This window comes from Canis aureus, chromosome 36, assembly GCF_053574225.1.
Source record: "Canis aureus isolate CA01 chromosome 36, VMU_Caureus_v.1.0, whole genome shotgun sequence".
Classification (NCBI taxonomy): Eukaryota; Metazoa; Chordata; class Mammalia; order Carnivora; family Canidae; genus Canis; species Canis aureus.
In genome coordinates, this window is record NC_135646.1 from 9,526,361 (window position 1) to 9,553,245 (window position 26,885).

Here is a 26,885-nt window from a genome sequence, read left to right on the forward strand (position 1 = left end):
TTAGTGAATGTGGCCAATGAAAAGCCTCAGTAGAACTTAGAGTTTTATAATTTTTTCTTGTCACTTTTCCTATTAAATTGGGAAATGGAAGATTTAACTAAAACATGCCAATAGACTTCCACTCAATCTTTAAGCAATTATAATATGGCACATGTACAGAATTAATGTGATCACCCAACTGAGTAATTCACATACACAGAGAGCATATATTTTCCTGACATGATTATAACTCAAAAGATCTTTGCCTGTGCCCATCAACTTATTTTCCTCTAAACAATCACCTTTAAATAAAGCATGTATGCCATATTTACTTACTTTGAATGAAACCTACACTAATAATCCTACTTCCTAAAACAACTCAGAATGATGGGTAACCCAATTTGAGAATTCAGATTCTTTTAAAAACCAGTTTCTCAACTGCTAAACTTCTGCTACTCTTTGATCCATTTAATCAAGCTGTTCTAAGTCATCCTTTTCCTAGAATAATATATCTCTGTCTCTCTATACCTAGTCTACTGTTTTGTATGATGAGCTAAACAAAGAAATGTGTAAATATATTTTTTAAATAATGGAATTTCCTTTTTTAAAGAAGTCTGATAAAATTATTAGTGATTCACTAAATAGTTACCAGACAAGCATTCCCTGTTAGAACCCCCTAGTGCCAGGTGATGGGAGTGTGGTGAGGGGGAGAGAGGACAAGAGAAATACAATACAGAAATGGGTATGACATAATCATAGACCTTAATAATATGGAGTCATGTTGTTCAAACTACTTCCTAAACCTCCTAAGTATAATGAAATGTATTATCCTGTAACTTTATATTTTTGAAACATTTATATGTGAGAACCAAATAGATACAGGCGAATCTCGTTTAACACACTTGAAAATACATAGTGTGCTTTTCTCCCCCAAAGCTTTCATCTGTTTGGACTAATATTCTGTTTGTTTAGCATGCTGACACTCTGGTATTTCCATTTACCAAATCAAGAAACAGAACAATCTACTTGGAGTTTGAAATAAACAGCATGTGATACTGTTGGAGCAGTTTTTGCATTAATTTACAAGAGAAACTGGAGATGACAAGACCTCCTGAAGGGTAAAAGCTAGCCACAGTTGATACTGCATTCGAAATAGTATGCAAGGATGACAATTTAATGATGCAGGCACTTACATTCATTAATCAGTTGTCCTTTATCAAGGAAGAAAGCCAGTCCTACTATATTCCCAGAGTAATGAAGGGGACAGGGCAGGGAATGAAAATTGGACAAGCTCTAGTCTTCTGAGACAGTTACTAGAGGTCAGAGAGGGGCTTGGGACCCAAATGTACACACTAGCAGCTACTTAGGTTCAGATAGCGACATTTCCAAACAGAAAATTTCTGTTTCTTTCCTTGTTGGAAAAAGATGACTTTTTAAAATTCACCTAAGTCAGTTATGACCTACTATGAACAAGGTACAACTTCATATTTCTACTAATTTCAAAATAATCATATCATAAGTGCTTAGATGCAGCTTTTTTAAAGTATGTATTTTTAACACTTTGAGGTGAAATAAAACAAAACATCTAGCAAAGATGGTAGCAACAGGTTAATACTGTCTTTAGTAACAATATTTTTCTCTTTGCCTTTTTGCTCTTTAATCATTACAGATGATATTACATGTAGATCCACACAAATTCTGTTAAATCTCTTTCATCTATTGTGAAACAACCAAAGTTGTTACTCTATTTGGCAGAAGTCTCTTTTAAAGTGGCCAATTATTACTGACTAAGATAGTGTTCACTGCAATAATGCTGTCAGGAAAATCTGCAATGAATTTATTCTCTTAATGTGTACATAAGTATAGCCACATAAATTCAGAGTAGTACCACTGTATATATAAAAATGATAATTATGGATAGGTCTGTGTGATCATAATGTTTACTAAAGTTCATCTTTATAATGATAGGCTATATTTGCCTGTTGCCATATTGAAGTGGTCAGATGAAATATCCCCTAAGCTATAGCTTGATTCATAAAAACAGATTAGGGGATAGAATTATGTATATTTAACTAAAACTCATAGCCTTTTTAAGAACTATTGCTTTACCACGCTATGTTTCTGTTTGCCCAGAATTTTTTAGAAATTCTAATTTTACCAAAAAAAAAAGAAATTCTATTTTTTTTACTAGAAAAATAATCATAATTCCTTAAAGATACAGAATTATATCAATACAATACTCTGGAGAAAGAAAAATTAAAATCCCAAGAAGGCACAGTCTATTTTTAACAATTTTAATTATGTAGAGCATAACATAATCAGAAAGTAATCCATAATTTAATGACTTGGTTTCTTTTGTAAAATTTGTACTTACGTATGTATACTTAAAACCAACCATTTCTAAGAAAAAATTCTACCTTCAGTTTCACAAGAGAAAATTGTGAATGCTTTTGGTCAATTTCAATATTAAGCCCCATCAAAACAAAACAAAATGAAACAAAAACAAAAACAAACAAACAAACAAAAAACAAACAACCAAAGAAAAGAAAGTCTATATTTAAGATTCTTTATGCTCTTAATTTCTCTAGCTCATGTGGAGTAAAAAAAGTTCTAGAGGCAGCCAGTATTTACATTAGAAACAAGTTTATTTTGCTTCACTAGCATGCAAGTACAGGTGAAGGTATGTTTGCAAATTCTTATAAGATGCAAACTTCAACGTTTTAGGAAAAACACAATAAATTTAGGTTCTGAGTGCAATTTAAAAGAGGAGCTTAAATTCCTTTGGTTAGAAAACTGTTGATTTTTGATACAGCTTTTGAAATGGGGTGGGATGAAAGATGGAACATGCTGGTGATTGACATGCTGAGCCCTAGACCAGTGTACATTCTGCCACAGGGAATTCCAGACCATCTGCTGGGAGATGTGACTTTTAAAGCATTTTACCTGCAGGGCCACTCTGGGTATACAAATTAAATCTTCAGAAGAAGGGCAGATTCTCCTGCTCTGCCTGCAGTTTCGCATGTTAACTAGTAGTCACTTCTTGAAGTATAGATTTGTGGGGTCATATTCACCCACGAACACACAATTAAGTGGGGAAAATTACATTAAAGGGAATAATCAAGTTTTCTTGTAATTACGCTTATGAGTAAATTGGTGAGACAATTCTTTTTGCTCTAATTATGTGGTGCAGGGATGATATGCGATGCATTAGATATTATCCCTATATGTAAAACAATCTCTGGAAAACTCATGCTGTTTATCATATGTATAATTTTTCTATTTTAAATCACATGCAAGCTTAGACTGACTACAACTAATCATGACTAGAAAGAAATGTATAATTTTATATTGATATTTTGATACTCTTTAAAATAATTTTCTACTGTAAAAACTGTTTAAACTTCATTTTATCGGAAGACCACTTGCCTAAATGACCAACTGTTCTGAGCAGTAACATCATTTCTTATAAAAGTAGTAAATAGGGGCACCTGGGTAGCTCAGTCGGTTAAGCATCTGTCTTCAGCTTGCGTCATGATCCCACAATCATGTATTGAGCCCTACATCAGGATCCCTGGTCACCAGGGACCCTACTTCTCTCTCTCCCTCTGCTCCCCCCACTCATGCTCTTTATCTGTCTCACTCAGTCTCTCATAAATAAATATGTAAATTAATTAATAAAATCTTTAAAAAATAAAAGTAGTAAATATACTTTGAACTATTTTTGGCAGCCATGTGCTCAAAACAAACATGGAAAGTCAGAAAAGTGTATTCAATTTCAAAATAATATCTTAAGATTGATAGTATAAGATAAATTTAATTGTGTCACAGCAAAACCTGTGCTCTGTCCTCTTAAATGCCTCTTGAGTTCTGACTTGCAGGATTTTCTGATATTTCTTAACCAATGAATATTTATTGATTAATGTCTCCACCAAGGATTGTGCCAAGAGCTATAGGTTAAAAAAAAAAAAAAAAAAAAAAAAAAAAAAAAACCTCTAAAAACTAACAAACAAAAAATCAAAAAACAAAAGTTAATGTATTGTACTTATCATGGCTGGAGTATTTTTGTATAAATAAACATTCTGGAATCCACATATAATGCTATAAGGTTAGTCTAAAATGGCCTCAACCATCCCATGTTCAACCAATAACTGCAATCTAAGTTAACAGTTAGCTATTCGATGCAAAGTATTCCACCTACTTCATCTAATCCCAGGCTACTTCATGTGTCCTGTCACTCCACTACCCCACACTACTACCACATCAAGAACTTAGCCTTTGCTGTTGCCTCTAGTTGAGTAAATCCTTTCCTTAAGATCACTTCATGGTTTTCTTTTTTTAAGATTTTATTTATTTATTTGAGAGAGAGGAAGAAGAAGGCTCCCTGCTGATCAGCCCCTCATGGGGCTTGATCCCAAGATCCGGGATCAGGACCTGAGCAGAAGGCATATGCTTCACAAACTGAGCCACCCAGGTATCTCTCATTGCACAGCTTTCTTAAATGTCATGCTCTCAGAGTCCTCCCTGACCCATTCCATTATAAACCCCAAACTCTCACCTCATTACTCTCTTTACTCTATTATTGTTAGATAACATGTATTATTCTTAAGACTATTCATTTGTTTACTTGTTTATTGTTTTTGGTTCTTATCAGAATATAAAGTCTGTAAGAATAGGATTTGGTGTTGTTCATTGCTAAACAATGTCCTGAGCAATGCCCAGGACATAGGAGGTGCTCAGCAGAGAGCTGTTAAGTAAAGATTTTATTACTAATTTCTCATATGTGCCCCCAATTTTTAAGTCATCCAAAGGATGTATATATTGAAAAACAAATGACTAGTTTTATAGACAAAGAGGTAGTATCAAGAAATACAACATAATAATGTTGCTTCTAATTTTCATACAACTCTCAAGAAATTACAAATGTGGGGCACCTGGGTGGCTCAGTAGTTGAGCATCTCCCTTTGGCTCAGGGTGTGATTTTGGGGTCCTGGGATGGAGTCTCATTAGGCCCCCGATGGGGAGACTGCTTCTCCTTCTGCCTATGTCTCTGTCTCTCTCTGTGTCTCTCATGAATAAATAAATAAAATCTTTTAAAAAAGAAATTACAAATGCATGAACTCATCACTATCCAGCAGGAGTTATTGAAGGTTAAACTTTGTGGGCAGAGTGACATAATATTAAAAGTACTATTTCTTTGTCATTTACAGTATTAAATTTCTAAGAGCAAAAAAAGGCATAAACAAAGAGAGAAGACATCTATAAATTTATTACACTTAAAAATAATTTTCTAATTAATTTTTGAATATCTGTTCAAACAATTTTTTCTCCTTTACTTTTAAGCATCATGTTTTTCTATCAGAAGTTATTTTCTTTGAAAATTGTTAGGGCCAGAAAATTACTTCATTAAATATTTAGTTTAAGAATTTCATATAGTATTAGATTAGTTTAAAATATTAAGTTAATTTTTTTAATATTAGGAGCATTGAAATAATTTAAATTTCATGTAAAATAAAAATGGCATGCTACATGTTCCTTAATTTTCTATTCTACTGTTGTTTCCAATTTCCCCAGGTAGAGAGAATGGGCTTTAGTGTTTTTCATCACACACCTAAAAGTTTTGACTTATGCATCATCTAGGTGCAGTAGTGAATAAGAACTGACATCAAATATCAATATTATTGGCCCAGCTAAATGGTAATTGACATCAAGCTGGATTGCTAAAGAAGTAAACAAAATTGAAATTTTTTTGGCGTATAAGTACTGCCTGACATCATTTGTCCTTCAGAGGATCAATGGCTGTATGACCTAAATGTTGTTTGTATTTTTTATATAAAATGGCCAGAGACTGATACTAAGTAGTTTCTCTTTGAGCTTAGATAACAAACAAAATTCAGAAAATCAGAAATTGAGCTTCTTCTACTAAAATAGAGTAAGGACTTTTTTTTTTTTTTTTAATAGGCAATTGCATGTACTAGTTTATTTCCTGATTTAAAGAAAAGATAATGTGAATTAATGCATTTATGTCTTCACACTGGCAACTTAGGAAAATCTATATCAGATCAAATTTAAAACTCTTAACTCTCTAATTAGTAAGTGCTATGTTTTGATACAAAAAAACTCTCCTTCTGAAGCTTATATTCATTAAAAAAATAGGATTCAGCTCAAGTTTAGTACATTGCATAGTTTCTTATTTGGAATCGTTTCAGAATTCCATTTTCTTATCTTTATTAAAATGCAAAATACATATTGTAGATTTATATCTATAACATTGATATTGCGTAAATACAACTAAATTATAGGATATAAGAAATTCATCTTACATATTTGTGTGTGTATTCTTTTATTTACTTCTACTTGTTTTATGCAAATGACTAAAAGGAACATTAGCTTCATGAAGAAGCAGCAGCAGCAGCAGGAAGAGGAGGAGGATGAGGAGGGAAGGAAATGGAAAAGGAGGAGTAGGGAGTGGTAGGAATAGGAGTGGTAGTGACATCATTTTCTAGTTGCCAGGCACTACGTTAAATATGTTAATGCTCATTGTTCTTTTTATCATTCATTTTCACAAAATAACGAACGATTGCTCAGGATTATATATTTCATGAATGGCAAAACCAGGATCCAAAAGCATAATTGAAATTTTATAATTTTTTAGTACTCAAAAATGATAGGACATTATGATTCGTCAGAAGCTTTCTAAAGAGCAACTAATCTACCCTGAAAATTAAATAAGTTTAGATGTATATATAAGGCTTGTGGCTTAATATCCACAGAATTTGGAAGGCCAATAAAGTTGCAATAAATAAGATGCAATTCAGATGCAATTCATCTGAACATTACAACATTGTAATGAAATCTTCCTACTGAAATCTTTGTACTTTCATTTGTTCAGAACTCTTCATTCATTCATCACCTTTTTTTGAACATTAAGTATGTAAAATAGACTATACTATACTAGGTGTTAGCTATAGTAAGTCAAATAAGATTTTTAAATATTCTTTTTCTCATTTCTTTTTACCACATTCCAATTTAGAGAATTTTTCTTTTATATGAACAGACAAAAAGCCTTGAGACGATGGTGAACTATGACTGATCCTCTAGCTTCCGCATTGGGATAAATAGGGTGATACTAACTAAGATACTAAGAGATGGGTAAAGGAACCAGTTAGGATGAAGGGAAAGCAAGAGTTTTATTTTTAACATGTTAAAAGAAGACATCTTGTAGATATTTAGGCTGAGAAGCAAAATAGTTAATGATGAGTCTAATGATAATGAACAGAGTGGGACTTAGTTGGAAATCACCACATAGGAAAAATTAAATTCATAGTTTTGAATGAAACGATATAAGGAGAAAATTTTCTAAAGAATAGAATTTAAGATCGAGCCTTGATACTGTTTAATATTTACTAGTCAAGTGGTAAAGAAGGATCCAGCACAATAGATTGAGAAGCAATGACTATGAAGATTTTACTTCTTACGATTCAAGAAGAATGTTTTAAGTGATTATGAAAAATGAAATCTGATAATAATGGAGATGTAATCGTGGATATAACAGAATGAAAATTAAAACTCATTGGAGTTTTTTGTCTTGGTGTCTATACTTGAATGGTAAGGAAAAGATGATATTGGAAATTTCAGGGCAACATGGAGGAAAAAGATAATGAAAAAAACAACACTGTCATTCAAACTTCAAAGAAATTACAGATTAAAAAGTTAAAAAAATGAATTAACATAGGGTATCCCTGGGTGGTTTAGCAGTTTAGCACCTGCCTTCAGCCCAGGGTGTGATACTGGAGTCCCAGGATGGAGTCTCTCACCGGCTCCCTGCATGGAGCCTACTTCTCCCTCTGCCTCTCTTTCTCTCTCTGTGTGTCTCTCTTGAATAAATAAAATAATTTAAAAAAATAAATTAACATATATCTAAACTTAAAAAAAAAAAGAAACAAGGACAGGCAAACTTGAAAAGAACCTAACCGAAATTCTATAGATGATAAATGTAGTAACAAATATAAAAGTTCAATAGGAAGGTTACATAGTAAACTAGATTCAGCCAAATAAATGTTAATGAATTATATGAGAGATCTGAAGAAGCTTGGGCAGCCCAAGGGGCTCGGTGGTTTAGCGCCGCCTTCAGCCCAGGGCCTGATCCTGGAGACCCTGGGATCGAGTCTCATGTCAGGCTCCCTGTATGGAGCCTGTTTCTCCCTCTGTCTGTGTTTCTGCCTCTCTCTCTCTTTCTCATTGTGTCTCTCATGAAAAAATAAATAAAATCTTTAAAAGAAAAGAAGCTCATCAGAATTTAACATAGAGAATTAAAGCATAGGAAATACAAAGGCAAGTTAAGAAACTTGGGTAACTAAACAAATAGTTCCAATCTAAGGATAAAAAGGGAGTCTAAGGTATAGACTAGAGGGAAGTGACAATAAACAATATTTAAAGAAATAATGGCTGAAGCCTTTCCATGATTGTAAAGACAGGGTGTGAGGAAGCACACGAATTTTTAAAGCAAAAAAGGAGAAAAATCCAATGTACACACATCATAAAGACATTAAAAATAAAATACTAAATGTCCTAAGAAGCACCAGAGAGAAATTATAAATAGGTTACTGACAGAGGATCAACTATTGGGATTGACAGCAGACTTTGATGGCAAAAACAAATACAGAAGAAAATGCAAAATCACAATGAAAATAAAATATGCCAAGACCAAGAAACTTATTACTCCCTGACTCTCGTTGAAAGAACTACCAGAGAATATTCTTTCACAAAAATGAATTGTCCTTTCAAAGAAGGAGAAAAAATAGGTAAATTAATTCTAAACAAAGAAATAACAGAAATATATTGGTAGCTCTGATAAATATCAATTATTTCTAAGTAATATCAAAATGTAAAATAAAAATAACATGGAGTATTTCAAAACGATGTTTAGAAAAAAGTTTAATTTCTTTGTGCTATTCTGGGGAGAATAGCAGTATAATTATACTGTAGACGTTTAATAGAAATAAAATGTGTATATGCTAAAAATGGAATAGTAACTATTAGAAATAAACAAAAAAGAATAAAAACAAGGAAATTATATAATAGAATAAACAAAATAAGATGGTAAAAGTAAGTCCAAATATATTAATAATTATAACAAATGTAGACAAATTATAGTCAGATAGTAAAACACTCAGATTTTATTAAAAACAAAAATAAAACAATATATGCTGCTTTTAAGAGAAATAAATCAGATGAAACCATAAAAAAGAAAGGAAATTGGGATATTATAAAAGGTACATTGTGTATATATGATCAAAATAAGTAATTTAAAACAAAATGTTTTAATTATGTCAAACAGGACAATTTTACATAAGCCTTTGGAAGTTTTCATGTAGTTTTACATAAGCCTTTAAGGAAGTTTTATGAGTAGGACTCATAAATTTACATGCATCTAACAATTGAGTCTCAACAAAATCTAAAGCAAAATAGCATCTGAAAATAGAATATATAAAAATCTATAAAAGATTTCTTTTCAATTGAAAATTGAAAATCCATAAGAATGCTAGGAAATTTTAATATCTCTCATAATATAAAATTTTAAACAGGCAAAAATCATATTTTTATGTGATTTGTGCAATTATAGTTATAAAAATCTTTAACAAATACAATCAGATGTCCCAAACAAGAACATACATTCTTTCTAAGCCTCCAAAGGACATTTTAAAAATGATCATGCACAAGGCTACAAACAAGTCCTACCACATCTCCAAAACTGACATCATACAGATATTTTTTCTGACAATTATGTAATCAAATTATAATTCAGCAATTCAAAGACAACCCTCAAATTTTTCATGTATATTTCATAGATTTGATACTGAAAGCAATTTTAGATAAACCCAAATTTACCAAAAAAATAAAAAAATAAAGAGTATATGAAAGTAGGAAAAGTAAGAGAGCAAGTGACTGAGAGATGGAATTCAAACTTAAAAAACAATTTTGGTTGGGAAGCCTGGGTGGCTCAGTGGTTAAGCATTTGCTTTTGACTCAGAGTGTGATCCTGAAACCCTGGGATCGAGTCCCATGTCGGGCTCCCTGCATGGAGCCTGCTTCTCCTTCTGCCTGTCTCTGCCTCTCCCTCTCTGTGTCTCATGAATAAATAAATAAAATATTTAAAACATTTTTGGAATGAGTTTACATATAGATAAAAGTAGTCCTATAGAAAGGGGGGAAAAGAAATAATTGTAACATAAACCTATGAAGAGAATGAAAGAAGAATGGGAAACAAAATTTATGTACAACCTACAATATTAAAATTTCTTAGGAGCTGACAAACTCCTATGATTACTGAAGGTGAGACACTAACAATGCCTGGAGATGACCATACATTTAGAGATGGGGGGTAGGAACAAGAGATTTCTTCTCTGAAGGCTTCTATTTTATCACTAAAAAATAAGTCAAGGATCTAAGAAGAGAGTTTGTGGAAGAGAGGGGAGAGGGAAGTATGAAGATACTTATGAAGAAGGTATAAAAATAATCTAAGTGAATAGAAAAGTGAACACACTACAGAAACATAGTTTAAATGTTAAGTAATAGTGGGGTGCCTGGGTAGTTCAGTCAGTTAAACATCTGCTCAGGTCATAATCTCAGGATTGTGAGATTGGACCACACACTGGCTCCAGAGCCTGCTTAAGGTTTTCTCTCTCCCACCTCACTCTCTCTCCCTCTCTAAATAAAACAAATAAGTAAACAAACATTAAGTAATAATGAGTAGTTATTTGTACTTTGGAGTCATAAATTTAAAGTTAACTTAAAGAAAAAAAGAAACAGAGTTCCAGTTTAAAATGACAATACAGGAAGACTGAAGTCTCCTCCACAGAACACACCAGATTAAACCTAGTAATATAACAATTTCTCCTGAAGAAGAACTGAGTGCTGACTAAATAGTTACTGAACAACCAAAGATAAAATAGCAAGAGAATAGCAGAAGAGATGGAAACATGCCACAGTTTTAAAAAGTAACTAGCAAATATATCCACAGCTCCAGCTAGACAGCAACAGTCACCGAGCACATACAATATACATAGCAATCACCATATACAAGACAACTCCTTCAACTTTAGAGTTTTACCTAATACTAGGAACAAACACAGAAAGTCAAGCAAAATAGGGGAGACAGAGGAATTTGCTCCAAAAGAAAGAACAAGGAATAAAAAAAACTCAGTAAAATAATTAAATGAAACTGAAGTAAGCAATATGAAGTGAATGATCATATAAAGTAATGATCATATATAAAGTATATGATAAAGAATATGCAGTAATGATCATAAAGATACTGGGCTGGAGGAAAGAATGGAAGAACTCAGTAAGACCTTCAATAAAGACATAGAAAATATTGAAAAGAACCAGTTGGAGCTGAAGAATACAATAAATGAAATAAAAAACACAGTAGAGGGAATCAACAGTATATTAGAAAAAATAGAAGAGCTATCAGTAACCTGGAAGGCAGGGTTATGGAAAGCACACGAGCTCAAAAGCAAAAAAAGATAAAAGAATCTTAAAAAATGAGGGTAGATTAAGAGATCTCTTGGACATCAAGTGAACAAACATATACACCATCAGGGTCGTAGAAGAAGAAGAAGGAGAGAAATGTGTGGAAAACTTATTTGAAGAAATAATAACTGAAAACTTCCTTAATCTAAGGAGGGAAATAGACATCCAAGTCCAAGAAGTACAGAGCATTCCAAACAAGATGAACACCAATAGGTCCACACCACAGCACATAATAATTTAAATATCAAAGGTTAAAGAGAGAGAATACTAAAAGCATCAAGAGAAAAACAAAGAAGTTACTTACAAGGGAAAATCTTAAAGGCTACCAGCTGATTTTTCAGCAGAAAATTTGCAACCCAGAAGGGAGTACCATGATATATTCAAAGTGTTGAAGGGAGAAACCCTACAAATAGTAATACTGTACCCAGCAATGTTATCATTCAGATTTGAAAGAAAGATAAAGAATTTTCTAGACAAACAAAAGATAAAGGAGTTTATCAGCACTAAATCAGCCTTACAAGTAATGTTAAAGGGACTTCTTTAAGGAAAAAAGTGATCATAAATAGACTTAAGAAAAATATGAAATAAAAGATGTAAAATATGACAACTTATACATAAAATGGAGAAGATAATTTTTTAGAATGTATTTGAACTACATGATTTTCAAATTAATAGGCAACTGCTATTTACTTAGAATGTTATATATGAACCTCATGGTAAACACAAACCCCAAAAAATAAAGATAAAGAAAGCCAAACAAAACACTATAGACATTCACTGATCAAAAAGAAAGAGAACAAGAGAAAAATAAAGATGAACTACAAAAACAACCAGAAAACAAATTTTAAATGGTAATAAGTACATACCTATCAATTAATTACTTTAAATGTAAATGGCCTAAATGCTCCAATCAAAATAGAGGGGCAGAATGGATATAAAAACAAGCCATAAATAAATAAATAAAATAAAAAAAACAAAAAAAACAAGACTCATCTATATGCTGCCTACAGGAGATTCACCTCAGACCTAAAGATACATACAGACTGAAATGAAGGGATGCATAAACATTCACTGTGCAAATGGAGGCAAAAAAATAAATAAAAATAAAAATAAAAAGCTGGGGTAGCAATACTTACGCCAGACAAAATAGACTTTAAAACAAAGACTGTAACAAGGACAAAGAAGGGCATTACATAAAGATAAAGGAATCAACCCAACAAGAGCATATAACAATGGCAAATATTTATTTACCCAACACACTGGATCACCTAAATACATAAAGCAAATATTAACAGACATAGAGAAATAGATGGCAATATAATAATAGTAGGAGACTTGAACACTCCACCTAAATCAATGGATATATTATCCAGACAGGAAATTAATAAGAAAACAATGTCTCTGAATGATACATTTAGCATATATAAATATATATGTGTGATATATATATGTATATATATATAACATTCTGTGCAACAGAATATACATTATTTTCAATGTATAAACATGTTTTACATGAATTGTTCTCCAGAATAGATCACATATTGGGCCACAAAGCAAGCCTCAATACCTTTAAGAAGACTGAAATCTTTCAGTCCATGCAACTTTCCCTACCACAATGGTATGAAACTAGAAATAAATCACAAGAAAAAAAAAAAAAAAAAAGAACTAGAAAAAAACACATGCATGTGGAGACCAAACAACATGCTACTAAACAAGTAATGAGGCAATAAAGCAATAAAGAAGGCACCAAAAAAATACATGGAGACATGAAAATGAAAACATAGTGGTCCAAAATCTCTGGGACAAAGTGAAAGCTGTTTTAAGAGGGAAGTATATAGCAATACAGGCTTACCTCAAGAAACCAGAAAAAACTGTACAATCTCTTATGCATGAAGAAACTAGAAAAAGCATAAAGACCAAGGCGAATGGAAATAATAAAGATCAAAGCAGAAATAAATAATGTAGTGATGATAGATGATAGATAGATAGAAAGATAGATGATAGATAGATAGATGATAGATAGATAGATAGATAGATAGATAGATAGATAGATAGATAGAAAGAAAAATCAATGACACCAAAAGCTGGTTCTTTGAAAAGATAAACAAAATTGACAAAAGCTTGGCCAGACTCTAGAAAAGAAGAGAAAGCACTCAAATATGTAAAATCAAAACAAGAGAGGAGAAGTAATAGCTGATACCACAGAAGTATAAAGGATTATAAGAGAATACTATGGAAAATTATTTGTCAAAAAAAAAGAAAATTATTTGTCAACAAACTTAACCTAGAAGAAATGGATAAATTCCTAGAAACACAATCTTCTAAAATGTAACCAGAAAGAAATAGAAAATCTGAATAGGCTAATTGCAAGTAACAAAATTGAATTGGTAATTAAAAAAAGAATTACCAAAAAATAAAAGTCCAGGACCAGATGGATTTACAAGTGAATTCTATCGGGCATTAAAAGAAGAGTTCATACCTGTTATCTTGAAACTATTACAAAAAAATAGAACTGGGAAAGCTTCTAAATTCATTCTATGAGGTTGACATTACCCTAACACCAAAACTAGACAAAGATACCTCAAAGAAAGAAAACTACAGGCCAATAAACCTGGTGAACATCCATGCAAAAGTCCTCAACAAAACATTAGCAGACTCTATACAATAATACATTAAAATAATCATTCACCATGATTAGGTGGCACATATATCTGGGATGCAAGTATGACTGAATATTGGTAAATCAATCAATGTCACACAGAACATCAACAAAATGAAGGATAAAAATCATATGATCATCTCAATAGATACAGAAAAAGCATTTGACAAGATTCAACACTCATTCATGGTTAAAAACTCTCAGCAAAATAATAATAATAATAATAATAATAATAATAATAATAATAAATAAGTAAATAAATAAATAATAAAAACTCTCAGCAAAATGGGATTAGAAGGAATATACCTCAACATAGAGACCATATATGAAAAACCCACAGCACATATAGAGGGTTTGCTCTCTAAGCTCAGCAATAAGACAAGGGTGTCCACTATCATCAATTTTATTCAACATAGTACTAGAAGTCCTAGCCATAGCAATCAGACAAGAAAAATGTAATAAGAGGCACCTGTATTCTTAAAGGAGAAGTTAAATTGTCACAGTCTGGAAACAACATAATACTATTCATAGAAAATCCTAAAATGAGAGGTACCTGGATGGTACAGTAAATTTCTCAAATCGCTAAGTTATTCACCTGAAACTAATGTAATAACATTTTGTGTCAACTACATTCAAATAAAACAAAAAGCAGAAAACACGCAGTTTGATGGTTTAGTATTTTAAAATCTCCAGAATTTTAAAACATTTCTATAAAGAATGTAGATTTACCAGGTATTTATGCTATGTAGAGGAAATGAGGTCAAATAGAACTAAAGTTTTTTAGTGGAATTGACAGAATGACAACTGAAGAAACTAAGCTGTGATAAAATGGTAAGTGAAGGCAGAAGGAAGGGGTGATAAGATGATGAGTAAGGTTTTAACTGATTTGAGCTCTCAGGGAGAAAAATTATTGTACTGGATTTACTTAAGACCGGAAAGACAAATAGATACATCTAGAAAAGCATGCTTGGAATTGAGGTTTTGGACGTGATGCATTTGCAATTAGTGACAAGGTGTTCAGAGTCTGACTTCAGGAATATACAGCTAAGGAGAAAAAGGGTGTTGGAGAAAATGTAGTCAAGGAAGTGGTGAGAGGCACATGGGCCACATGTGTAGAGAAAGACAATGATTCAGGAACTCTAGTCTTCAAAGAATTAAGGAGGTTCTCAGCAGTAAAATCTGTTCCCAGTAGGGAATCTGCTTTTGGATTTCAGCGGGAAGATGGTATATTTTGAGTTTAAAACATCTCATTTGACCCATGATCCCTCACTTAATTCTGAAAGTCAATTTTTCTCTTAATGACCTTTAAACTGAAGCTGACTTAGACCATACTTTCTGGGGTACTTCTTATCAAACAACCTGGATCCATAGCCTCTGATACCTAAAGGTAGAAAGTGCAGGGTAAGATATCTAGGGGTAGAAAATGCAGACTGGACTTAATCCTTGTCTATACCTTTATGTTTTATTAGTACTTGGCTTTTTGATGTTTTCATTTTGATTTTATGACCAATTTAGCATACAGAATGTGTTATATTTATTTCTGTTATTGTTAGACATTTGAAGCCAGCAGATTTTCCCTTATAATTTAGACTTTCATTCTCAGAGAGTTGTTTGTTCCTAATCTGATCTCATTACCCTTTGCATCTCTCACATCCCTCTTGGGGGATGCAACAAGAGCTACTAGAAGGCCTGATGGAATCTCTCTACTTGAGTCAGACTATTTCTCGGAAAACTGAAGGTGGAGGACACTCTGATAGGGATACCCTGCTCATTCTCTTGCTGTGTGTTTTTACACAATTGTTGGTTTTGTTTTGTTTTGAACTTACATTGAATTTTCTGTGTCCAGCAATTACTATCAATTTTTTTAAATTTTTGTTTTCACTTTACAAAATGGACTTAGTAAAATGCTTTCATAATTCCTTAAAATGTCTCAGATTACTTTAAAAAGAAGTTTTAAATAAATGCCTATTTCCGATAGAAAGATCAACCAGAAATAGAGACATCAGAATCCTAATAATAAAAAATGGAAATACAATTCAACTTAATAGCTTTTTAGGACCATACACAACTATTGTATGTTGTATAGTTGTTTCTGCCATTCTTGGTTGCTAGCTAGATAACACTGAATTTTACATTTGTGATCCCTGCTTACAAATCTAAAATTGTAGCATTTTCCTAAAATTGTGTTTATATAAATTGCAAAATGCATTTTTTTTAGCTAGTAAAGCAACTTGAAGACATACGCCTAATGGCATCAAACAATTAGCAAGTCTAATTCTAAATAATTCAAATTTCTGCCTGCTATATATGCACTGTATAATGCATTTATTATGACAGCTTTGTTTGATAGTTTGTTTGAATGTGAACTGTGTCACAATGCCACGTCCTTGAGTAAAGTCTTTGTGTTCTTTCAGTCACTGCTGCCTCCTAATCTCTTGACATTCCTTGGCAAGTATGTGAAATAAAACAGTTTTCAAAATAATTGACATATGCGACCAAAAGTTCCACCCATGAGTGTCGGTCATCATCATAAAATACCATTTCCTTAATAGTCACTAAACATTGACAGCAAAGAAGAGATAAATTAATGGAAACATTTAATGAGGCTTGGGGATGTTGATTTGGAAGAGTGTGGTCATAGTCCTTTGGTATGGACAAAGTGTATAAACAAAAACAGGTCAGCCACTTTGATATTGGACACCTGGACCTCATATTCATCATCTTGCCTTTTGATTACGTGTACTTAATATATGTCTCTCTTGACTGCTAAATGAATCAATTCAATTTGGTCAATTTTATATTTATTAATTTTATTATTTGGGATGTTAAATGGTATGTCTTTTTTAGCTATGTTATTGCTTACCAAAATGAAATGCCTTACAAAATAATTTATTTCATTTTAGCTTCCATTTAATTTTCTTAGAGTATGTGAGGCTATAAGCCACTTACTAGATTTTTAGCATAAATATCCTATATCATATGGGTTCACTGTGCTTAAATGGCTCTATATTCTGCTAAAAATAAAATTTTACTTGGTACCTAGAACTAATCCATAATATATTGGCTCAACAGAGTCAATTAAATGGAAATTCCTTACTAAGATGAATTTGTTAAAATATAATTGCAGTTGAGCCCATCACTAACATTCCAGGTGTCATTCACAATGGCATCAGCACAATTTTAGTTGGAGCAAATAACATTCTTTTAGAAGAAATAATTTTTAGTGAACATTCTTCTTCTGTCTCAAAGAATAATAACAGCATGATAGTGTCAGAATTTTGACGATGCTGTCATTTTGAAGTTAGAGGTAGGTAATCTATCAGATTAATTTTTCAGCTAATTGGGAAAGAAGAGGAGTATGGAATTAAGATTCACACTCTACTGGGAATTTAGAGACAAATTAAAATGCTAGCTATAATTAAATCATGGAGTTTGAAAGGACTTGAGAGGTCATCTATCAGTCAAATAGCTTTCATCTGAGAAAGAACAAACTTAAATCATCCTTCCATGAGTACTATCTGTACCCTTTTAAAGACAACCTCAATTAGCTTGGCGACTCAAAGCAGTGTTTAACAATTTTCATAGTTGGTGATATCATCCTGGTATCTGAATATCTCAAGCTGTGGATAAACACTTCTGCTATGTCATCAGTTTATTTGAAGAGAGATATATTTGAAACCTTTCAGTGAGTAATTGAAAAGCTGTCAAATCAAGGTTGCTCTGTTTTAACCTGAAGAAAGTCTATTTTTCTTTGATGGCTTTTTTATTCTTGGGTTTCCTTTCAAGCATTTTCATTATTTTTATGATTCTACATTAATATTTCCAAGTCTATAACCCACCTACTTTATTGAAGCACACATTAGACAAGAAGCTTTTAAAAATCCGTTTAAATAGAGTGAAGTATGATAGAACCAACTCCTCACTGTTCTTACCACTGTGCATTTTGTGTGTTCTTTAAACTTCTGCAGCTCAAACTATTTATTTTTTCCACCATCATAGTTAATTCCTACATTTGTTCTTTTCACCCTGTTAACTTACCATTTTCCTCTGAGACTTTGTTACATTAAAATTAGCTTATATGTATGAAATATGAAAAGAATTTATTGGGAGAACTGAACTCACCCTAGGAGTGAAGGTAGCATCATTGATAGAATGCATGTGACCATAAAGTGACTGCTCACAGTTACCCTAGGAAGACAAAGCAGAAATAGAATCAAATAAATTCCATTCAATATGTGAATCAAAAGGTAATTAATTTCATTTGTTTTAAAGTATTGCTTTAGTCCAACAATAAAATTAATACATTCTCACAATAAAAAATACTAGCTTTTGCTATCACCTACCATTCAGAATCAGAGAAGGCTGTGCTGGTGTGTCCTCAGTGCTCGTCTGTGCACTGAAACTCTGGTATCCTCACTTTTACACTATTGAGCTGCTGATAAAGTTTTACTAAATGACTTCATCTTGCAATTAGCATAGCTCTCAAGCTATGGGGCCAAGCAGTGAAGCCCTTATAGAGGGTTCTTATTTTCAACACATCATTTCCATCACTGCTGGGGATGTGGGGTTCTTTTTTGTTTGTTTTAGATTATGAGATCATGTTTTAATTCCCGAGTTTTCACAGTTTGGCATTAATATCATTATATGTATAAAAATATTATAAAACTTGAACAGTAGTATTTTTTTAAAGGTTTTATTTATTTATTCATGAGAGACACACAGACAGAGAGAGAGAGAGAGGGCAAGAGGCAGAGACACAGGCAGAGGGAGAAGCAGGCTCCATGCAGGAAGCCTGACATGGGACTTGATCCCAGGTCTCCAGGATCAGGCCCTGGGCTGAAGGCGGCTCTAAACCGCTGAGCCACCCGGGCTGCCCCTGAACAGTAGTATTTTTAACACAAAATAAGCATTTGTTTTATGAAAACTATACTTCACATCTACATATTCAGGTCATCTTTTCCAAACAATAGCTAAAATTAAAATTAACTACAAAAATTTCCAAAGTTCAATTTAAATTATTTCAAACAAATTGAGCCTATAACAAATTACACAGGGGATTTAAATGTGGTAAGTTTTCATTTTGACACCAATGTTCAAAGGGCATTCTTAATTATTATTAGGGAAATAACACAAATTTTGTAGAAATATCAGAGAGTTATATTTAGAATATTGTTTGTAGATTCTTGTTATGGGCTAAAATTCAGATTTAATTCAATAATGTGTTCATTCAACAAATATTTTTGAGCAATTAATCTATGTCAGGTACAATTCTAGGCACTTAGGGTCTTTCAATGAATAAAACAAAGAATGGTGTCTTCATCAGCATTGCACTGTAAGGGGAGAGAGTGGGAATAGATATTCTAAAAAGGTATAAAATGTGTTAGAAGACCATAAGTATTGTGAAAAGAATAAAAGTTGGACAGAATAAGGGGTATTATGAGTTTTCAGATTGAGAGGCTAAGGGCAAACCAAATTATCAAGTAAAATGATGTGGTTTGACTACTTTCAAAAACTAAGTTTTGAACAAGGAGCGAAGCAAGCCAAGCAGACATTTGGAGAAAAAGCATTCCAGGAAGAAGGAAGAGGTAGAGTAAATGTCTCGTAAATCATAGTTTATCTGGTATGTTTCTGGAAAAGCAAAGAAACCCAGTGCAGATGGAGAAAAGTAAATCAGAAGGAAATCAGAACAGGCTTTCTAAAAGGTTTCATCCACTCTCATTCACTACCTGGTATTCACTTAGTCCTAAACAATTTTGACTGGAGGAAAGATTACAAAATGAGATAGGAAAGATGGAGTATCATCATCAAGTCTCCTTGTTGTTATAGGACATTCATGGAATAGTTTGGAACTAAGCAAAGTTGGGAAGGCTTTATACCTAAGCTCTATTTGGTCCTCACTATTGCCATTACGGTCAGCAAATTAAATCTCAAATATTTATTTTCAGATTAATGCATGCTGTTAATCCTTTTCCACAGAATGCAAAATTTCCCCACATGAATTTAAATTTCACAAAAATATGTTGAAACACTTTGGCATTCTTTCAGGATCCCCCCTGCCCATGTTATTCTGGTTCACTATCTTGATACTGCTATAACTTTAAACCAATTATGCTGAGAACTTCAAATCCTCTAAATTCCCAAAGTAGAAATAAATTACTTACAGAGCCCAAACAGCAAAGTATAAGTTATAATTAGCTTTCATATATTATCTTAGGAACTTTTACAGTTAATTTTCTTTGAGAATTAAAATCATATATAGTTGTGTAATATTATACCTGCATAGTGAGTGCTAATATTTTTTAAACATATATTTAAATTAGCAAAATGTTTTTTTGCATTATAAAAGTTTTACATTTGGTACTCTTCAAAGTGAGAATCTCTAAACTCTTTGATTAATTGTTAAGGAAAATGGAGTTTTCTGATTCAAATCCTGAATGCCAAGTTTTAATTCAAAGTGGAATCTCTAAGGCACTCTTGAAAAGCCCTGGAAATATGGGGTTATAATGGAAATGCTGACGGACCACATTTGTGCTGCTATAACAAAACCTGACTTGAAGATAAATGTTTCATGAATTAAGAAAAGTTAAAAAAAAGCCTTTCTATCCAGCTTTGTTCCCAAGATAAAAGTGAATCTACTCTTTTTGTGATATAGGGAATATGTGGGTTAGTAATATTCTAGTCTGCAAACAGCCTTAATCAAAAGCAATACCCAAACCGGGATGTTAAAATTTGGAATTTCTTCTCTGATGAATTCTTGTCAGAATTGTTTTCTTTCAAAGAAGTGGGGGAAAAATGTAAAAGAAGCAAGAGTCTTACAAGAAAAAAACCCCACGTGACCCAACATATCATCACTCCAGTATTTGATTCTCTCAGAGAAGCTTTGTGCAGGGATGAACACTATCACTGGCCCTGAGGATAGAAATTAAGCCTGGGACTTAATTCTCGGATCTGCTACCTGATAGCTGTGTGACCTTAAACAAATTGCTTCACTTCACTGTGTTTCGGTTGCTTTATTTTTATTTATTTATTTATTTATTTATTTATTTATTTATTTATTTATTTATTTTCGGTTGCTTCATTTGATTCTCAAAACAAACCTAGAGGTTAAATATCATTAGTCATGTCCAACGAGATAGTAATATTTAACCTCTAGGTTTGTTTTGAGAATTAAGTAGGAAAATGCATTTAAATGTTGGTGGAATGCGTAGCACAAAGTGGGAGCTTAACAAATATTAGCTCTTAACTTGCAACATAAACCACTGAAATGCTGATGACTTCCAAACCATCTCTGCCCTTAGTTCTCTTTTTCCATAAGGACCCCAGTAAAGAGTCATAGAGGCTCATTCGTGCTGGTTTTCCTTTTTGTCCAAGATTTCCTCCTATGTGGCACTGCCCTAGTCTGTGCCCTGCTCTCCACCAACCACATCACCCTGTGGCATCTGGTTGGATTCAGCCAGAGGGAAGCACCAGAAAGATATGAAATAGTAGAAAGAGCTAGAGGGCAGATAAATGACCACATGAGCTTCCTTTCTGTTCAGCTGTGATTTTTGCCAGCAATCCTATTTTCTACCTAATTCCACTATTCATGCTATGTGGGCCATCTCTCATGGCTACAGCTCCACTGTGGCCAGTAATGTTCTCCTTCTCCTGCCCCTGAAGGCTCCCCATTGCTGCTAGCTAGCTTTTGGGTCCTGTGTTTGGTCCCTTTGCCCCATTCATTTCTCTGTAAACATTCAACTTGAGTTTACTTCATGCATCATCTGTTTCCTGCTGGTGATACGGCATGTCAGATATAATATGCAAAAGCAGACTATTTGACTTACTACTTCTCAACGGCCTATCTTTACTCTTGTCAAATCTTCCCTTTTAAATAAATGGCATAACCAGTTGCTAAAAAAAAAAAAAAAAAAAAAAAAAAATCACAAACCTGAGAATTAGAACACTTCTGCTTCTACCCCCACCCCCTGCCCATCCATCATCCAGCACATCAGTTTTTCCTTCATCATAAAGTCCTACTCTGCCCACGTGTCTCCCTCTCCACCATTACTACTCTGTGCAGAAAATCAGCCATTATACTGAGTCCAAGGACAGCAGGAGCATCCTTATTGGTCTCCTTGCTCCTAGCTCACCCCACATCTATTCCTCTTATGACCAGTAGTGATCAATAAAACCTGGATCAGATCATGCCACGCTCCTGCTAACCATCTGAAAAATTACCATCATACTCAGAATAAATTCCAAACTCTACTTCATTCCAAAGGCTCCATACTGCTTGGCTCCTGTCTGCCTATCTGACCCCATCCTTTACCGTTCTTCTTTCTCATGCACTGTACTTCCTGAAAATGTTCATGCTTCTGCATGGTCAGGGCTTTCTGAGCAAACAGTACTACACCTGGATTAAAGGATGATTGAATAGCAATTCAACCCTAAAGATAGAGATCTCTGGCGAGATTTAGGTGCATCTCTCTCTAAGGTCTTTGTTTACATTTCAGGGGTTGCAGGTGTAGAGGCTTATCTCTTCTCTTCCCAGACAGAATCTATGTACATTTCCAACAAAGGTTTCTCTGTCTCTCCTCTCCCCATCACCTTGCCTCCTTGGAGGGGCACAAGGGCTCTGACTTTCAGAATTTGGGGGGAGTTCCTTTCTATGATACATAACCCCACTATACCTGTGGGGTGCACCCAGCTCTTGCAGTTTGTACAATGTACAAATGGCAAATCAACATAAGCTGCTCAGTGAGTAAATAAATGATCTGATCACTGATCCAGAAACCTCCTGTTTCCTGTCAGGATAAATAAATAAGTAAATATAGATACAAAACATAATACTGGCACATTAGCCTTCCTCTTCTTCTAACAGGCCTAGGATGTCCTGTTTTCTCTACCTGGGATGTTTGCCTGTAGGTAAATACATGCCCTTGTCCTTCGCATTCTGGTTTCAACTCAAACACGACATTTTCAGTGATGTCTGATATCCAATGTTCCTGCGTCCTCTCCTGCATCCTCTCCTACAGTAACAGAAACTTTTATAAAATCCCTTTCCTTTTTCTTTTGGACCCTCAGCCAAACTTGAGGTCAGGTATGACCACGTGACTGAGTTCTGTCCAGTGAGATGTGCACAATCATGAAATAAGTCGCATGTGGGCCTGGCCCTTAAAATATCCCACATAATCCTCTATGCAGAAGTGTTCTGGAAGATGGAAAAGCACAAATGGAAGTAGCCTGAATTTCTAAACCATCACAAGGAGAAAAGCCACCAATCAGGACTTTCCAATAGGACATTCCATGAATGAGAACCAAGCTTCTACCAGGTTAAGCCTTTGAATTCTGAGGCTTACGCAGAATTTCTGCAGGTGTTGGTACCCTCCGAATAGGCCACCCTGTTTTATTTTTTTTCATATCACACTCATCATGAACTAAAATAATTTAAGAATTTGTTTCCTTATTGTTCGTTTCCTCCCACTAGAATATAGTTCTACAAGAGAAATGTCTTTGAGATGTGTTTGTCTTGTCCACCAGTCTTATTATCCCCAAGTCCCAAGACAGTTGTAGGATTTGATAAACAGTTGTTGAGTAAAAAAGTACACAGTTACAGAGTGACCATGATTAAAATTGGAAGAGGGCAGCCCCAGTGGCCCAGTGGTTTAGCACTGCCTTTAGCCCAGGGTGTGATCCTGGAGACCCAGGATCGAGTCCAGCATCCGGCTCTCTGCATGGAGCCTGCTTCTCCCTCTGCCTGTGTCTCTGCCTCTCTCTCTCTCTCTCTCTGTATCTCTCATGAATAAATAAATAAAATCTTTTAAAAAAATTGGAGAAAAAAAATCTACCCTTACCAGATATCTTATTTTTGGATAAATAGCTTGGTCTTCTCCCCAAAATTTATTTTCATTTTGATTCATTATGACATGTGATGTGCACAGTCTTATTCCTCTCACCTCCTTTCCCACAACTTGGTTCTAACTCAGTAGAATATTTATCCACTGATTATGCCATTCTCTCTAAACAACTACATGGAGATAGTTGATGACCCCAGGGGGAGGAAGCAGCTTTGCATTTATTCAGTGTTTGTTATGTAACTAAAGCCTTGTGCTAAGTGCTTTATTTATTATTACATTTAATCCTCACAATTCAATGACACGGGTTCTATTGTAAGCTATTCTAGAGATGAGAAAAACAGAAGCACTAATTCATCGTGACAGAGATAATGAGTACCAAAGACAAGACAGTAACTCCTCTTTGTTGTAATTTTAAAATCATCTAACCCTTAATATGCAGGAATTTGAAGGGAGAAAGGTGGAGGCAACTTTTCAATGCCATCTTCCAATTTTTCTGTTCTGTAGATGTGCATCTCCTGGCCCCCCTGTGGTTGTGTGGGACCACATGAGTTCTGGTGCAAGAGTTGTGAGCAGAAATGACATGAATAACCCCCTCTCCTGCTCTCTCCAACTCCACCTGTCTAGCACTAGAGTAGTTAAGGGTCTGCTGGGTCATCCTGGATCCCCCTTCCAACCTACAGAGGACTCAGACCCCAAGCAAGATATAAATATTGCTGTGGTTTGGAGGCTGTGTATTAGTGTAACACAACCTAGCCTTACTTGACTGATATAAATGCTATGCAGGGAGATTAATCTCATCAAAAGCTTTTATACTATTAATAGTGCCATGTGAAAAGTTAAAAAAAATTAAAATTACACTTATTAGAAGCCTAATACTCCAGACAAAAGCTTAAAAACTCTTAAGAATTAGTTCTACTGGGATCCCTGGGTGGCGCAGCGGTTTGGTGCCTGCCTTTGGCCCAGGGCGCGATTCTGGAGACCCGGGATCGAATCCCACATCGGGCTCCCGGTGCATGGAGCCTGCTTCTCCCTCTGCCTATGCCTATGTCCCTCTGCCTGCCTCTCTCTCTCTCTCTCTCTCTCTCTCTGTGACTATCATAAATAAATAAAAATTAAAAAAAAAAGAATTAGTTCTACTATAAAATCATAAAATAATCATAAAATATAAAATCACAAATAGTCATAAACTAAGTAACCAACATACCATCAGTAAAATCATTAAAAAGTTAATATTCACTAACTTACTTTCTTACTTGTTGTTTATCTGACAAATAGATTCAATATCCTTTTGAAAAAAAAAAAGACTTGAAAATAGAAAGTAAGCCTCCCCAACTCAGAGCTTTTGTTTTTGTTTTTAACAAGGCTATCTTTAAAATGTCGTTTTGATGTGTTAAAGTGTCTTTGGTGGCATACCACATATAACTTAAACACAGGAAAATGCATAAATCTTAGGGGCTTAGCTCAATGAATTTTTATCGTACACAGATAGGATTTTTATCTGTGCATGTATCTGTGTAACTGCCATTTAGATTAAGATATAGATCATTCCCATCACTTCAGAAAGTTTCCTCATGCCCTTCTTAGTAAAAACATTCCAACTATATTGGAGAAAAGAAATATAGGAATATGGTTGAAAATTTAAATAGTACATGAGACTACCCAATGAAAAGTTAGTCTCCTGGGATGCCTGGATGGTTCAGTGGTTGAGTGTCTTGCCTTTGGCTCAGGACTTGATTAAGGGTCTGGGGATCAAGACCCGCATCTGAATCCCCATGGGGAGATCTCTGCCTCTGCCTATGTCTCTGTCTCTGTGTGTCTCTCAAGAATAAATAAATAAAATCTTAAAAAAATAGTAAAGTTAGTCTCCTATCTTAGGTCATCAACAGATATAACCACTGTAATAGTATCTTTTGCATACTTCCTGGGATAGTTTGTGCAAATGCATTTTTTCTTTACTGTGTCATGTTATCTACCTCAATTCTTATATAAATGAAATCACACTATTGAGCATTTTATTAAGAGAAGTTGTATATTGTGGTGATAAAAATGTAATACTAGAATAAAATCACAGGGTTTAGAATTCAGCTCATTGGGAAGTTATTGTTCCTATCTCTCATTTATATAAACACCACACTAAGTACGTTATATATAGTAACTCTTTTAATCTATACCATATGAAACTGACAATATTTTAAATTCCCATTTATAGTCAGAGAAATTTGTGTAAGGATTAGGATAATGCCTACACAAATAAGAGATATTACCAATTGTAGATTAATTTGTAGTCTTTTCTATTTTTTGTTCTACTTATATTTTGTTGGCCACTGAGAATTAAAAAGGAAAAATGATAATCACCACTTTCCTAGGAAAAGACTCATTGTCATGGTAACAAACACCAGAACTAGTTTTAAATTTGTCCAGTCAATTAGTAACAGTTCCATAGCTCTGCTTACAAGTAAACAACCAGAACTGGTTTTAAAACTATCTAATTAATCAATGACAACTAACTTCTGTGAACATTTGTTGAAAAGCCAAATAGCATCAGACTCATGATTTGAAACTCAGCCAACTGGCTAGAGATTCACTACAGTGCACATGTTCCTAAAACTCAAATTAACTTTCTTCCACCTCGATAACAGACAAAAAGTAAGTCTCGATAACCAACACAAACCACTCTTCTAAGACTGGCCTAAACCACTGCTACCCCTATAACCAGCTATCCAAAATAAACTCTCCACAAAAAATGGATATAAAATCAGCAACTGGATTTGCTCAATTAGTATAAGTCTTCTCTACTGAGGTATATGATAAATTAGGTTTTTTGTTTTTGTTTTTTTGTTTTTGTTTTGTTTTGTTTTGGTTTCAGATATTGACAG

The 26,885-nt window shown here is 33.8% G+C and overlaps 1 protein-coding gene and 1 long non-coding RNA gene across 14 annotated transcripts in view; one reads left to right on the plus strand and one right to left on the minus strand.

The window, feature by feature from the left end:
• SPAG16 (sperm associated antigen 16) overlaps positions 1-26,885 on the minus strand; it is a 911,935-nt gene that overhangs the window by 259,772 nt on the left and 625,278 nt on the right. For all 11 annotated transcript variants that reach the window (XM_077885066.1, XM_077885063.1, XM_077885062.1 and 8 more), the window contains one exon: positions 18,296-18,361. In XM_077885066.1, coding sequence (XP_077741192.1) covers positions 18,296-18,361 — 66 coding nt within the window. The remainder of the gene's footprint in view (positions 1-18,295; positions 18,362-26,885) is intronic.
• LOC144305922 (uncharacterized) overlaps positions 1-26,885 on the plus strand; it is a 188,600-nt gene that overhangs the window by 97,134 nt on the left and 64,581 nt on the right. The window lies entirely within an intron of this gene.